Consider the following 14,772-nt stretch of genomic DNA (forward strand, 5'->3'; position numbering starts at 1 on the left):
GAAAAGAAAAATCTGGGCAGCTGGGTGATGTATTGGTTTAATAACAAATTTCCAGAGCATTAACCCAGTATTTACATTTGCTTTGGCTTGGGCGGGGGCTTCGTAGTAGGGTCCATCCATCCTTCGGGTCGGGTCGTGGTGGGAGGAGCTCGAAGGCTCTGCCCTTCCTGCCTGCGGTTGGCAAAGCCTGGAACCGTCCTAGATAGTCCGGGCGGGACTGGAGTGTGCTAAGGGCGGGACGTGCCAGGCCGGGGGCGGGGCCGGGTGCCGAGCGCGCCCCGAGGCCCGCGCGCCGGTCACGTGCCGCACGGGCCTGCCGTAAATAATCCGGGCGCGCTCGCGCGCTCGTGGGGCTGGCCGCGCGGAGGGGCGGCGCCACTTCGCGGAGTGGTGCTTGGCTGCCTTGCGCTCCACCCGGTTCCCGGCGCAGGGACTGCGGAGACGTTCCCCGGCGTCGCGAGTATTCCGGGGGTGCGAGCCAGGTGATGGACGCTTCATGGGCGTGAGGCGGGTAGACGTGGAGCCTGTGGTTGTGGTCCCCGCCCCGGGAGCTCTGGGAGCCCGGGTGACAGCGTAGGTCAGTTTCCTAGGCCGGTTCCCCTGCGAACGGGCTCCCCCCTTGCCTGGTGGGGGGGGAGGTCTGTCCGCGCGTGGTGGGGGGCGAGGGCGCGACTCCCGCGCGTCTCTGAGGATGGTCAGGGTCGTGGCCTGGAGATGCCGGGCTCTGAGCCAGAGCTAGGCTTCCACGAGGTCCCTGGCTGCTCCAGCGCTGCGAGGAAGTTAGTTGTTACAAGCAGTAAGATGTTGGCGTTTGTTGCATTTCCAGTTTGGGTGCTAGGACTTTGTCCTGATGCCACATGCATTCCCTGCTAAGTCATCAGCTGCTTGCTTTCTCGGTACTTGGATGTGTGCATTCCAACTTTTAGTTTCCTACTGGCGTGAAGAGGATTGATTCACAGTGGAAGTCACGAGCTGTTCACGTGACCATTCTCACAGTGTACCTCGTGTTCAATTCTACTAGCGTGAAAGACTATCAGAGGAATTCAGAAACAGTAAAAGATTGCAGCACCACAAGAGGAAACAAGGATTCATTTACCCGGGGGCCCTGCTGATTGGCAGGAGGCGTTGAAAAGGGTTATCCTGATGTAGTTAATATTAGTTTTCAGTTGTGAAAGTCTTTGCTTTATTTAGATTGTATTGTGAAGTTGAACTGTTGGCAGACAATGTTAAGTTAACCTAAACTAGACTGAATGTTGCAAATTTGGCGATTAGGCTTTTGTGGATAGTTGATAACAATGAAATCAGCTTTAAAATCAGTGATGTGTTTTCCTTGAAAAAAATCTCAGCCGTTGTATTGTAATTGATATATTCTGGATATAGAGTTCAAACTATCCTCATCTCTTGACTCAATTTGGAAAATACTTTGATTTGTTTTGATGGCTTAGCAATGTTCGTGGTCTGACTCTGAGGCAACGAATTTTTTGCAGCCGGTGTGCCTAGGTGTAATTTCTGAATTCCCCAGCTGAAATTTTAAAGGTCTCTGTATTAATTACAGAATAGTTATAAAATTCAACCTTTTTTCATTCCCAGGTTCTAAACTAAGGGCTCTAGCTACAGTCTATGGGGAGGGGGAGTGGGTAGAGGAGCAAACTGTCAGTAACGTTCCTTTTAAAATTTATCTTTTTTTTTTTTTTTTTTTGCGGTATGCGGGCCTCTCACTGTTGTGGTCTCTCCCGTTGCGGAGCACAGGCTCCGGACGCGCAGGCTCGCCATGGCTCACGGGCCCAGCTGCTCCGCAGCATATGGGATCTTCCCGGACCGGGGCACGAACCCGCGTCTCCTGCATTGGCAGGAGGACTCTCAACCACTGCGCCACCAGAGAAACCGTAAAATTTATCTTTTTCTTTTCTCTCAGGCAGAGCAACTCTCCCAGCATTGAGCAACTGATATGCAAAATAGGAGTTAACTGCTGAAAGTTGAGTAGATTTATCTGGAGCAGTTGTTGTGTATCAGTGTAGGGTTTTGCCAGGGTCTGTTTATCAGATGACACTTGCTAAATATCTCCTTGTTCATCAGCAGAAATTTGGGGGTGGGGGCTGGCTAATCCTTGTCTCTGGAGGCTGCTCAGCCTTGCAGGTATTTGCACAGCACTTACACCTGTAATTCAGAGCAGCTAGATGTTATTTCTGTGAAAATTGCTTTCCCACTCTTCCCCCAAAGCAAAGGGAAATGATCCTTGTTTAGAACCAGCAACTAGGTAGAAAAATACAGCCAGTTTCTGTTGTGTGATAACATGGTGCAATGTCTATTTAACAAATATTTTCTTCATGTGGCTTTATTTTACTTAGACATATCTATAATACCTCAAACTTGACACTTAGGCAGTTTCTTACCTCTTGCTATTACTAGGAGCTGAGCTTTTGTACATTATGTGTATTCACTGAGAAAAGTAGTCAATAGAAAGTGGAAATTAGCCTAACTAATAACATATGGAGGATAGAGCAAGCACATGTAAGAAATTTGAAGTGGTTAAGCCAAGTCTGGTTGTAATTAGAACTTTACTGATTTGTAAATTCTTTCCAGTTCCTAGGAAGAGGACAGGTGTTAGCAGTATAGGCACCAGCTGATACCAATCTCACCAGGATTCATTAATGATGTGTCAGAAAAGATTCTTACATTCTGTACAGAATATATTGATGATCATAATGTCATATAAGTATCTTACAGGATGTTCTTGATCCCTAGAAATGTTGGATTGTTTTCTCTTACCTGATCTCATCTGCTAATAAGGTGGGCAAGTATAAGAAATACTTTTTAATGCCTAAAGTAAGAGGATATACTAGGTCACTAACTTTTTCTGAGTTGTATTCATCAGCCAGCAAATAGGAAATTACTATACAGTGAAAGTGGTCTTTAACTGTACAGTTTCCTATCATGTGACAATGGAAAGTAACCACGTTTTTACTTTGTTTCAAGTTTTCCTTTGAAGAGAAACTTCTGGCCATATGGTGGATAACTGGTCAGTATTATTACACGTTTCATTAAGCTTGGAAGATAATTTTCAAATGTGAAATAAAATAGGAAACATTTAATTACATTTTATCTAAAATTTAAGGAATTTTTTCATTGGAAGGTAACAGTTGATCAGCCTCCTGGTTGGTATTATTATCTAAAACTGTATTTATCTTATTTGTGGACTTCTTTGCCATTTGCTTCTATGGGCCAAACCTGTTTTGAAACAATAGTTAATAGTTTTTATTAACAGCAGAATCTACGAAGTTCAGATTGAAATCAGGGCTGCATCTGAGGGTTAGTTCTTGTTTGTGAAGCAGATAAAATGTATAGCAACCTAAGGTTTAAACAATTTCATAAAGCAAGGCTATGAAGCTTATTTCGTTTTCAACAGTTTTGTTAAACATTTACATTTTCGACTGAATAAAGGTAAAATAATAAATAAATAGGCAGCAAGTAGGCTTGTTCTTTTATTATACCTGTATGGCATCCAAGTCAGTGTGGGTACGTAGTGAATAAGAGACAGTAATGTAAATAAGTCGAATATAAAGTAAATAATTTGGTATAGGCATTTTACATTGATTTCAATAGCTTACAAACTGTAGTAAGACATTACAATTATAGCCAGGTGTCTATCATTTCTTCTGCAAAAGAGGTGATGTCATTTATCAGGACACAGGGTCCTGTTGAAGTTAGAGAAAAAGTTTCACTGAATTAAAAATTAAGTGATTTTTAATGTAATTTAGTATTTTTTAAAAAGGCAAGTGCTTCCTAAAATAGACCTTAAAGTTTGCTGTCGTTTTCCTTAAATTGCCATATTTTGGATGTCTCATTTCAGTCAGTAAATCTTCTTAAAATGAGGGGATTAAGCTATAATTCAGATTCAGCTTTCTCAGTTCTCATACATGAACAATAACTAGGATCAGAGACCTTTAATTTCAGAGGCTGAATTGAGTTTTATAAATATATAGCATTAATAATATTTCATCTCTTGATAAGAAGTTCTAGATTCTGGTTGTGGCTATTAAAGCCATACCCTTGGCAATTAACTTTATCTTTATGCTTTTCAGTTTCTTCATCTGTAACATCAGTGGTAGCTTATATATGAATCTATCTACCAAAGCTAAATTTCTAAACCAAGAAAAAATGCATTTAATTATTTGTGTTATCACAAATGTCATAGTTCTATATATACATGTTTGTATATGCCTATATACAAATAGGTATATACACATACATACTTACACTGAGGAATATATGATCACATAAAAGAACTTAATGATTGCTTGCTAGGAACTAATAAGATTGGGAGCAAAATTCTATTTCTATCGCCATGTTTTTTTTTTGTTTGTTTGTTTTTTTTTTCCTTTTTTTTTGCGGTACGCGGGCCTCTCACTGTTGTGGCCTCTCCCGTTGCGGAGCACAGGCTCCGGACGCGCAGGCTCCGGACGCGCAGGCTCGGCGGCCACGGCTCACGGGCCCAGCTGCTCCGCGGTATGTGGGATCCTCCCGGACCGGGGCACGAACCCGCGTCCCCCGCATCGGCAGGTGGCCTCTCAACCACTGCGCCACCAGGGAAGCCCTATCGCCATGTTTTAACATAGTCACTTTAATTTTTTAATATTTTCCTTATATTAAAAATAAAATATTGGAAGGAAAAATATTGGAAGAAAGCACCATTAAGCAGCTAACTAGTGTACTTCGGAATGCAATGCTGAGCACACTAGAGATTTTTTTGTTTTAAAGACTTAGTTTGTAAAATATATGTATTCATAAATACTTAATTTTTCTCACTATTCAAATCCCTAATATACAGTATATTTCAAATATTATTTTAATAATGTATTATCAAGCCTAAAATCAGTATCTGAGAATTTTAAAAATCATCACAATGTATAGTCATAACAAGTTTTGAATAATTAGCTTCCTTTGGCTCTGTTAATAGTACAAAAGCTATTTCTCAATTGTTAGAGCCAAATTTCAGTTACTTCCTCTTTTTTTTTTTTTTAATTTTTGGGTTGCACTGTGCGGCATGTGGGATCTTAGTTCCCCGATCAGGGATTGAACCCATGCTCCTTGCAGTGGAGTCATGAAGTCTTAACAACTAAACCCCCTCATTTTTTAAAAAATTGTGGTAAAATACATATAACATATGTTTTTAACCATTTTTAAGTATACTGTGCAGTAGCCATCACCACTATCCATCTCTAGAACTTTCTCATCATCCCAAACTGAAACTCTGTGTCTATTAAGCACTAACTCCCCATTTTCTCCTCTCCCAGCTTTTAATAACCACCATTCTACTTTTTGGTTGCATGAGTTTGTCTACTCCAAGTATCTTATATTAGTGGAGTCATGTATTTGTCCTTTTGTGTCTGGCTTATTTCACTTAGCATGATGTGTTCAGGGTTCATGATTGTTGTGTCACATTTCAGAATTTCATTCCTTTTTAAGGCTGAATAATAGTCCATTGTATGTATATACTACATTTTGCTCATCCATTCATCCACCAGTGGACACTTGGGCTGCTTTCACCTCTTGGCTCTTGTGAAGAATGCTCCTGTGATGATGAATGTGCAGATATCTCTTTCAGCAGTTCCTTCTTTAAATTCTTTTGGGTATATACTCGGAAGTGGAATTGCTGGATCAAATGGTAATTCTATGTTTAAGTTTTTGAGGATTCACCATACTTTCCTGATGTTTTATAATGTCCATTTAAATATTGCTGTACGTATGATCGAATAAAGTTAGCCTGGAGGTCTTTGAATTTTAACTCTTCAAACACCTTTAACAACTCTGTTAAAGGACACGTCATTTAATATTCTGAGTGTCTGGTACTCAGGGGAGTTAGCTCTGATTGTGGAACTTCACTGTCTTTGATTTCTCTAGGACTTTTCTACTTTGATTCTGTAGAAATAGCAAAGAAAAGTAGCAGTTCAACTTGTAAAATAGTAGACCTCTGAATTGAATGTTGATTGCCCTTTAAGCTACAAGTTTCAGGGTCTCTGCCAAGATTTCAGAGTTGTTAGGGCCACAGAATTTATCCACTGTAGTGAATGGGCATTTAGTGACATGGATTATCAAGTATGAGGACCAGTTTAGTTAGGTAATATACAGTGTTTACACAACAACAAAACAGAAATTTGCTTTCCACAAAATAATTTAGAATTAGAAGCTTGGCTTCCTCAGTGGACCTTGGAGAAGAAGAAACATAAGGCAAAACATAAAGTCTCTAGTCTCCTAGTTTTTGAAGCTCAAAATGTTTTTGACTAGTTATTTCCTCGAAAACATTCTCTTGGCCATTAAAATCTCATTCATTAATCTTAAAAGCAGAGTTTGGAATTGCATGAATGTGAAAAGAGTGGCTGAAAACATCCACAAAGAGATACTGAAAAATACTATATGTGCTGATAGGATGTGGCTCAAATCTAGTCTCATTAAGATACATTAAGGGATTACTTGTCTTTCTTTTGCCTTAAACATCAGAGACAGTGCATTTTGAAATAAGCTCTCATGAGTCCAAAGAAAGTTTTTTAGCATCTGTTCAACATTTGAATTTGGATTCTTTGATTTTGTATTTTTTCTAAAGTTAACTGTTAACCACAAATTATTTATAAATTAGAGATGTATCAAGTTGAAAAAGCAGTGATAATCCTCAATAATCCTGCAGTGTATATTTTTAAAAGGTATGATTTTTGTTATGATCTTAATTCATTTCCTGTGGCATATAAGGAAAAAAAACTTCATTTTTTGATCACTGGTTAAAGATGTACCACTTATAATGAACATGTTACTCTTAGGCCATCCTATCGGTATTGCTTTGTTCTTGAAAAACTAATTCCACGTTCATCCATCTGTCCATTTAATTAATATTTGGTTGCCTGCTCTGTTCTAGGCACGTTGCTGGGTACTAGGGATATAGTGGGGACACGTAAGAAATGTGGGACCCTTTTTCTCATTAAGTTTACAGTGTAGTGTAGGGAGAGCCAAAGAAATGACCATATGTGCACCTACAGACTGACATTTGTGGCAAAAATAAGGTGCTGTGAAGGTTTATAAAGGGGAGCTAGTGGAGATCGGGAGTGGAGATGGCAAGTCAGACCTCTTGAGAAATGTGGATAGTAATTTTTTTGTGCCGTTGACTTCTGTATAGCATAAGTTACTGGGAATTCCCTGGCGGTCCAGTGGTTAGGACTCTGCACTTTCACTGCCGTGGCTCCGGTTCAATCTCTGGTCAGGGAACTAAGATCCTGCAAGCTGTGTAGCGTGGCCAAAAAAAAAAAAAATGTGTGTGTGTGTGTATATATATATAGTATATATAAATATAAACATATTAATATATATTATATATGTTAAAAATATATAATAACATAAAACATAAATTATCCTAATGTATTGCCTGGTTTTATTCATTAGTGTGTCACCAAAGTTTAGAACAATGCCTGGACCGTGGTCAGCCCTCATTTAAGGGTTTATTGGTAGTAACACTGTGATAGTAGAGATAGGGAAAGTGTTGTTGGCCCTGGATGTGATTGGGAAACTGCAGCTTCTTTTGGATGTTATGTTGGGCACCTTCCTAGCCCAAGCTGGCTACCTAGATGCTGATCTGAGGAATAAAGTTTTAGGTACTATTGATGTATCAAATTCTGAATCTTCAGGTCTGCGTAGACGGCAGTGGACTTTTAGTTATAATGGTTCTTGGATGAAGAAAAAATAATGAATGTTTTTATGTCTTGGTTTGGAACATCTTCTGAGCTTCTTTGCAGCATAGCTGAAAGGAACATAATGATCATTTTGTTTTACTGTAGTACGGCTATCATTTTAAGAAGTTTACTTGGTCTTTAAATTACAGGTATTTTTGGAGTTGTGCTATTTTGACTGGGTGTTAGAGCCACTAGGAAATTATTTTGTTATAAAATTGTGCTTTTACTGTTTTCTATTCCTAACACAAAGTAATTTGTTTATGGAAGTAAGTTCTAAATATATACATGATTTTACAAAATTGTTTCTAAAGGGAGATAGGGCAAAGTGTCAGCTCACCCCGCAACTCCTACCACCCCTTTCTAAAGTAATAGATGTTTATAAAGGAAAAGTGTTGAAAATGCCTGTTTGCATTTTGGAATTTACCCTCAAGGTCTTGCTTATTTGACTAAGTCCCAAGTGTTACAGTTGGCAAACCTTTAGAGTCTGCTCAGCCTGCAGGTAGGGTAGCTAGTTTTAATGGATGTGGTGGGAAATTGCTTTGAAAAGGAGAGAATGAAGTGTTTTAAGAATATTTTTTAATCAGACAGGTGCCTGTGTTAAAATGAACACATATGGAATATAGGCATAGAGCAACAAGAGTTTTAATTTTCTGTCTCGGTGAAATTTAACTGGCCTTGTACCCTTTTTAATTTTCAAACAATCTGTTCTATTTACCTCTGTTACCTCTCCCCTCCATGCCCCCCACCCATCCTGTCTCATAGTAAGACTCCTCTTGCCTATGAAGATACCTAAGAATCTGTTTCTCTTCATAGGAAATTGGCAGCATCAGACAGGAAGGAGCTCTACCCAGCTCCCTACCAGCCCCTTAACTACCCTCTGCCCTGCCCCCGCCCTTAGTGTGGTGCTTCCTCTTTTCAAGGCTAATCCTTGCTTGGGCTTTTCATGCACCTACTTCAGGCTCCTCTAGGATCTTTTTCATCTCTCTTCCCTCCTTCCTCCTGTCTTTCAAACTTTTCCTCTCTCCTGGCTCTTGCCCCACAACCTACGAACGTGCCCAGGTATCTAATATCCGAAAACTGAAGCTATCCCCAGCCCTTCAAAACAGAGTTGCTTTCAAGGAATCTGCTGCACTCCCTCCCCATCATCCCACTTTCACGCCTCAATTTACCCACATCTATTTGCCCCTGTCATTTCTACTTAAAGTATTCTTGAGTTCATCAATGGCCTAGCTGCCAAACCAGTCGGCATTTTCAGGCCTTGTCCCTGCTCTTCCTTTGACATTTCACACCTATCCAACCCCTTGAAACACTCTCCCTGCTTGGTTTCATTGCTGTCGTCCTCTCCTGTCCCCCTGTCCATGCTTAGACCTTTCTTGCTGGATCATAGTGACTGGCCGCCTTCGCCTTCAGTGTTGGTCTCCTCCCAGTAAGAGGTCTTATTTACCCCTATGATTTTAATGACTGCTGACGTGCTGATAACTCCCCCCATTTTAATTCTAGCCTAAACTGCTTTCTTTTGCTCAGGCTGGTATTAGCTGATTGCTTATTGGACATCTCCCTCTCTGTTTCCCACAGGAATCTCAAGCTCACCACAACCAAATGGAATCACACCTTCAACCAAGATTGTTTCTGGTGTAACAGTTGTCCATCGGGGTTGGAAACCTTCTTCATCCTGCTGGTCTTGGTGACCTCATTTTTCAAGTCCCTGCTTAAATTTTACTTTCTCTGTGATTCCTTCCCATACTAATGCAGGTAAAGAGCTAATCATTCCCTTTGTCCTCTGTACAGCCACCGTCCCTTGTTCATTACTGTACTTGGCACATTTGGTATGATTGTGTGCATGTTTGCCCTGTCTGAGGGGCAGGGACTGTATTGTCCATCAATCATACCTCCAGTGCCTGTAGCATCCTCTGTCATTGGTGGATACTCAGCAAACCTGAATAACTCTTAATTCCAATTGCAGCACTGATGAGCAGCTGTCATGGTTAATGTGATATTACAATGAACTGTTTAAGTAGATAATAGATTTAATTTTACCCTCTTCATATTTATTTTACAGAAGTTAAAAAACTTAAAAAAAATTGTGTTTTTTTTTTTTTCTGTAAACCCAATGTAGTGAGAACCCAAGGTAGTAATAAACAATTTCTAGTATGTTCTGAAGATACTTACTTCAAATGTTCTTTGATTCATTCTTAAAAAGCAGGAAAAGGATATTTCTGTTGTCCTATCTTCAAGTTCACTGATTCTTCTGCCTGCTCAAATCTGCTTTTGAATCCCTCAAGTGAATTTTTCATTTCAGTTATTGTACTTTTCAGCTGCAAAATTTCTTTTTGGTTTTAGGCTTTTATTCTCTTAGGACATCTCTTATTTTCTCCACCCACAGGTAAAGAATACTTTCACCCATGTTCTGTCTAAACAAAATTCAGGGGAAAAATTGTTATTAAAAAAATTTCCTTCTGAAATTCAAGAAAATATAGGCATATTTACAATCTAAGAAATTATATGCAATCTGGCCATGCATTGATGCATTTTTTTTTTTTTTTTTTTGGAGGGCATACCGTGCATCTTGTGGGATCTTAGTTCCCCAACCAGGGATTAAACCTGAGCCCCGGGCAGTGAAAGCATGGAATTCTAACCACTGGACCACCAGGGAATTCCCTAGACTTTCTATCTCTTTATTTTAAGTTTGTTCATACATTTTCTTGACTTTTTCCGTATATTCCTTTAGTTCTTTGAGCATTTTTTTTTTTTTTTTTGCGGTACGGGGGCTTCTCACCGTTGCAGTCTCTCCCGTTGCGGAGCACAGGCTCTGGACGCGCAGGCTTAGCGGCCATGGCTCACGGGCCCAGCCGCTCCGCGGCATGTGGGATCTTCCCGGACCGGGGCACGAATCCCCGTCCCCTACATCGGCAGGCGGACTCTCAACCACTGCGCCACCAGGGAAGCCCCTTTGAGCATTTTTAAGACATTTTTTTGAAGTCTTTGTCTAGAATATCTGCCATCAGTTCTTTTTCAGGGACAGTTTCTGTTGATTTATTTTTTGCCTTTGAAGGGGCCCTGCTTTCCTGTTTTCTTTATATGCCTTGTGTGTTTTTTTTGTTTTTTTTTTTTTTTGGCTGCTGAAAACTGGACATTTGAATCTAATGTAGTAACTCTAGAAATCAGATACTTCTCTTCCTCAGGGTTTGCTAATTTTTTGTCGTTTTTTGTTTGTTTGTTTTTGATTGTTGGAGACTGCCTTTATGCTAAGGGCCAGCCTAAACTTAAGGTTGTCTCATGTCTTTTTTGAACCTTTGGTGGGCATAACAGTCACATTGTAATTTTTCTCATATATGCAGTTGTTTGTGAATGTCCTAGTCTTTAAAAGAGGGAAACTAAGGGGAAATTTAAGCGGGAAAACAGAAAAAAAGAAGAGAGGGGGAAAAAGGGTGCTGGCCCTTTAAATCCTCTGGCAGTCCGGGCCACTGGAGAGGCCTGCAGCAAGGGTGCAGGTGCAACAACAATGGCTGCCCACTTCTTTGTCTGCATTTCTGTGGTCAGAAGCAGCAATCAGTGATCAGAGCCTGGCTCCCCAGTGTTTGGAGGACAGGGTCCTTTTTGCTGATGCCGGCTCCCCCAAGCTGCTCCAGAAGCACATGCACAGGTGCCTGCTGAGTGGCTGGAGGTTGGGGGTAGGGAGCTGCTACCCCTAAGAGCTGAAATTAACCACATTTACCTTCCAAGTCTTCCTGGCAGTTGCAAGCCTTCAGGAGGTTCCAAAGTTCGAAAGAATTGTTAGTTACATCAGACAGAGTAGGCCAGTGAAGTTGTTGTGTAGGTGGGGAGACAGATCCCTGGTATTTGTTACTTGGCTATCTCCTGGAACCCTCTGTGTATTTTGAAATTATTTCATCTTGTCATATTGTTTCTTCTCCCTCTGCAACATATGAAGGATTGTGTGAATGTTATTATAATATATAACATGCATAATATTATTAGCAGTTTACTGGAGTGCACATTTTCTGTTCATTCCAGCATTTGGTGTGTTTAATTTTTTTAATTTAGCTAATCAGGTAGGCAAAAAAATATCACTGTGTTTGATTTATTTGCATTTAACTGACTATTAGTATGAAAGAAATTTGTATTTTTTCTGGGAATTGCTGTTCATAACATTTTGACATCAATGCTTTAAATTTGGTTGTAGTCCTTTATAGTTGGCTTGAGGCTTGGGAAGAAAATATGAGCGTTTACTTGTAAGTATCCTGGCTCCAGGATCCTTATCTGTAATTTATTTTCTCACAAGTTTCTCACATTGTGTTAATTTACATTTCAGCCTTATGATATTTCTATACAAACTGCTGAATTGCCGTATTTTAACTTTATATCTGGTTATTGATGTTGTACTAATAACTATTTACAAAATACCTTTCAAAGACAGTCTTACAGCAGGTCATGAGGTTGATTGTATTTTGCAGGTGAGGAAACTGAAGCTTTGAGAGAGTAAGCAACTTGCCCAAATGTCCAGTGCACTTCTTCAGTAATAATACAAAGGGCACGGAGTCTCAAGGTCAAGTTTTGGTCCTGCAGCTGATTCATTTAATCAGTTCTTGTGTCTATCTTATTAGCTGCAGAATGAAGATGATTTTTTTCCCCTTTTATCTGTTAGATAATATCCAAAAGCTAATATATGTTCTTCGATAATGGCAATGTTATTATTTTTTAAATCTAGAAATGAGCACAGAAGCAGAGCAACAGCTTCTTCATCATGCCAGAAATGGCAATGCTGAAGAAGTAAGACAGTTATTGGAAACCATGGAAAGGAATGAAGTAACTGCTGACATTAACTGCAAAGGTAACCTTTGAATGGATTTTTTAGCTTTTTCTTATGAGTATGCACTACTTTATCATTTATTTAGCACTAATCTTTCTGAACTTGCAATAAATTTTCATCTCTTATCCTAGGAAAACCCCCATAAGAGTGGATACTCTCCTCCTCCCCTCTAAGTCAGAGAAATTGAGATCCAGTCTTAATGTTGTCATGGGTCCTAAACCTTATGAACTACAAGGGTTAGCCCTGAGTCCTCAGGATGCATGCTATGATAATTTCTTTTTCTCGAAGACGTTGTAGGTGAAGCATGTGAAGTACCTTAGAAATGTTGTCAGACAGAATCCTTACCCTCACTGAGATTAGTAGATTACTAGGTCAGACTAGTCTGCATTGCACAATATGTACAGAATATGGAAGCTATGAAGTGCAGGGTGTTAGGGAACATATAAGAAGTATGTAACTAGAACTTGAAGGATTAGCTTCTTGGAGGAAATTATTCTAAGGTGATACATGAAGAGTGCGTAGACTTAACCAAGTAAAAATAGAGAAGAAAAGGGGTCAAGGCAGAAGAAACGTCATATGCCAAGGTCCTGAGGTGAGAAGCAGCCCAGATGGCAAAGGCTTTTGCAGGCAGGAGGGGTGAGGGATAAGGCTAGGTGGGTAGGTAGCAGCCAAATCACAATGTGCCTTGTGTAGCAAGGTTACAAGTATATTAAACTCAGGGGTGCAGAGAAATAGGCTTTATTTTCTAAATTGGCTCTGATATTTCAACAAGTGCCTTCTCATTCTGGGCGTTTGGAGGACTAAATATATGTCTTTGGGTCTGTCCATTTCAGTAGCTTTTTTGATAAATGATTGGCCTCCCAGAGCCTCTCACCTGTGTCCTCCCCCATCTCACCTAAGGTGGCCGGTAAATGTAAAGGCGAGCCTTGTTCTTTGTGTACGGCCTTTGGTTCCTTGGTGACCTGTCTTCCTAGTGTCCCTGAAGCATTTGTAGCTGAAGTAAAACTCCTCAGAGTCAAATGCAGGTTTCTCATAAGCACAGTTGGTGCTCCTTGGCTGTGTTGGGAGTCTCATCCTGGCTCTTGTTGGCTTTGTGTCACCCTGAACACCTCTCATGTCTCCCTCTGGCACGTGGCCTAGGCTTGCTGGTGCATCTCGGCAACACTCCTGTGGGTGTGGCCATGGGGGTGTTGAGTGACCCATGGGGGCTCGGAGCAGCTCTAGGGAGCCAACATTTGGCCTTCCCGCTGCCTGCACTACTGAGTTTTCTTTGACGTGGCCACTGTGCACGTTGGTGCTAGGCTAGGTGGCCTGGTAGGGGACCTTATTCCTAGCATCCTACATGCCACTGCCTGTTCTCAGTGTTCCCTTGACTTATCTCACTCTCTGAGCTTAGAATTAGGAGCCACGTGCCCCATTTTACGTCTTTTCCTCTCCCACAGCCCTCTGTCCCTGATGGGTATTTTGTTCTGCTGTGTCACATTCTCCTCCTGTCATAGAGCAGCAGACTTCATGGCCTCACCCTCAGTGCAGAAGGAGTGTTATCTTTGTAGCAGTGAAGAAACCATGCTCTGAGTTCTCCAGAAATTTTAGCCTGAGTCGGTTCTTGGAAGGCTAAAGGAATTCCAAAAATCCTTCTCATCCTTCAACAGAAACCTGGTTCTTAATCTTTACCTTGGGGTTCTGTTTGGAATGACAGAAACATGCCTGGTTTGATAATCTTCAGCAACCCTCTACTTTCTACCAACCACTCCCCTCTCACCCATGGTTGCCTCAGGCTAGTTAGTGGAGCATGTAAAACTGAGAGACAGATGTTACTGCTTTTTCAAAATTTCACCCTCATTATACCTGTCAGTCAGGCTTGTCTTAAGGGCAGGTTGAAGGGTTTATGTAGAGGAACAGCGTAATCAGGTGATGTGAGTTCACCCAAAAGAAGTGAGTGGGGAGGGCTGGGACTGGGTGTGTGAGTGTCTCCACATGGGAATCACTGTGCCTGGCCTTTCTTGGTTTTCTTTTCTATCTCATTTTGTTTTTCCAAATCCTGAGAAATTGAGAAAATGGTGAAGTGTAGTATAATTCTTCTGCAAGAATTAAAGCTCAGCAATCAACATAGAGATGTTACTGGTTGGGAGGAATCCACTGATGTCAAGTTGAAGGGAGAGAGGGAAGCACTGATGTGCAGTTGAAGGTTAAGGTCAACACTTCTAGGCTAGGGGCACAAAGGAAGAGCTAATTGGGCAGTTTGGC

The 14,772-nt window shown here is 40.8% G+C and overlaps 1 protein-coding gene across 3 annotated transcripts in view; it reads left to right on the forward strand.

Annotated features, from left to right (window-relative positions):
* The first annotated feature begins 250 nt into the window (after positions 1-250).
* Positions 251-14,772, forward strand: part of OSBPL1A (oxysterol binding protein like 1A) — a 209,728-nt gene continuing 195,206 nt past the window's right edge. For 2 of the 3 annotated variants that reach the window (XR_010836893.1, XM_059040921.2), the window contains exons 1-3: positions 325-577; positions 9,291-9,467; positions 12,424-12,546. Coding sequence is in view for 2 of the 3 variants with exons in the window: in XM_059040921.2 (XP_058896904.1) it covers positions 12,426-12,546 (121 nt within the window). In the remaining variant the exon portion in view is untranslated. Of the gene's footprint in view, positions 578-9,290; positions 9,468-12,423; positions 12,547-14,772 lie in introns of all 3 variants that reach the window. The other variant, XM_067015193.1, reaches the window with a different exon arrangement.

This window comes from Kogia breviceps, chromosome 15, assembly GCF_026419965.1.
Source record: "Kogia breviceps isolate mKogBre1 chromosome 15, mKogBre1 haplotype 1, whole genome shotgun sequence".
Classification (NCBI taxonomy): Eukaryota; Metazoa; Chordata; class Mammalia; order Artiodactyla; family Physeteridae; genus Kogia; species Kogia breviceps.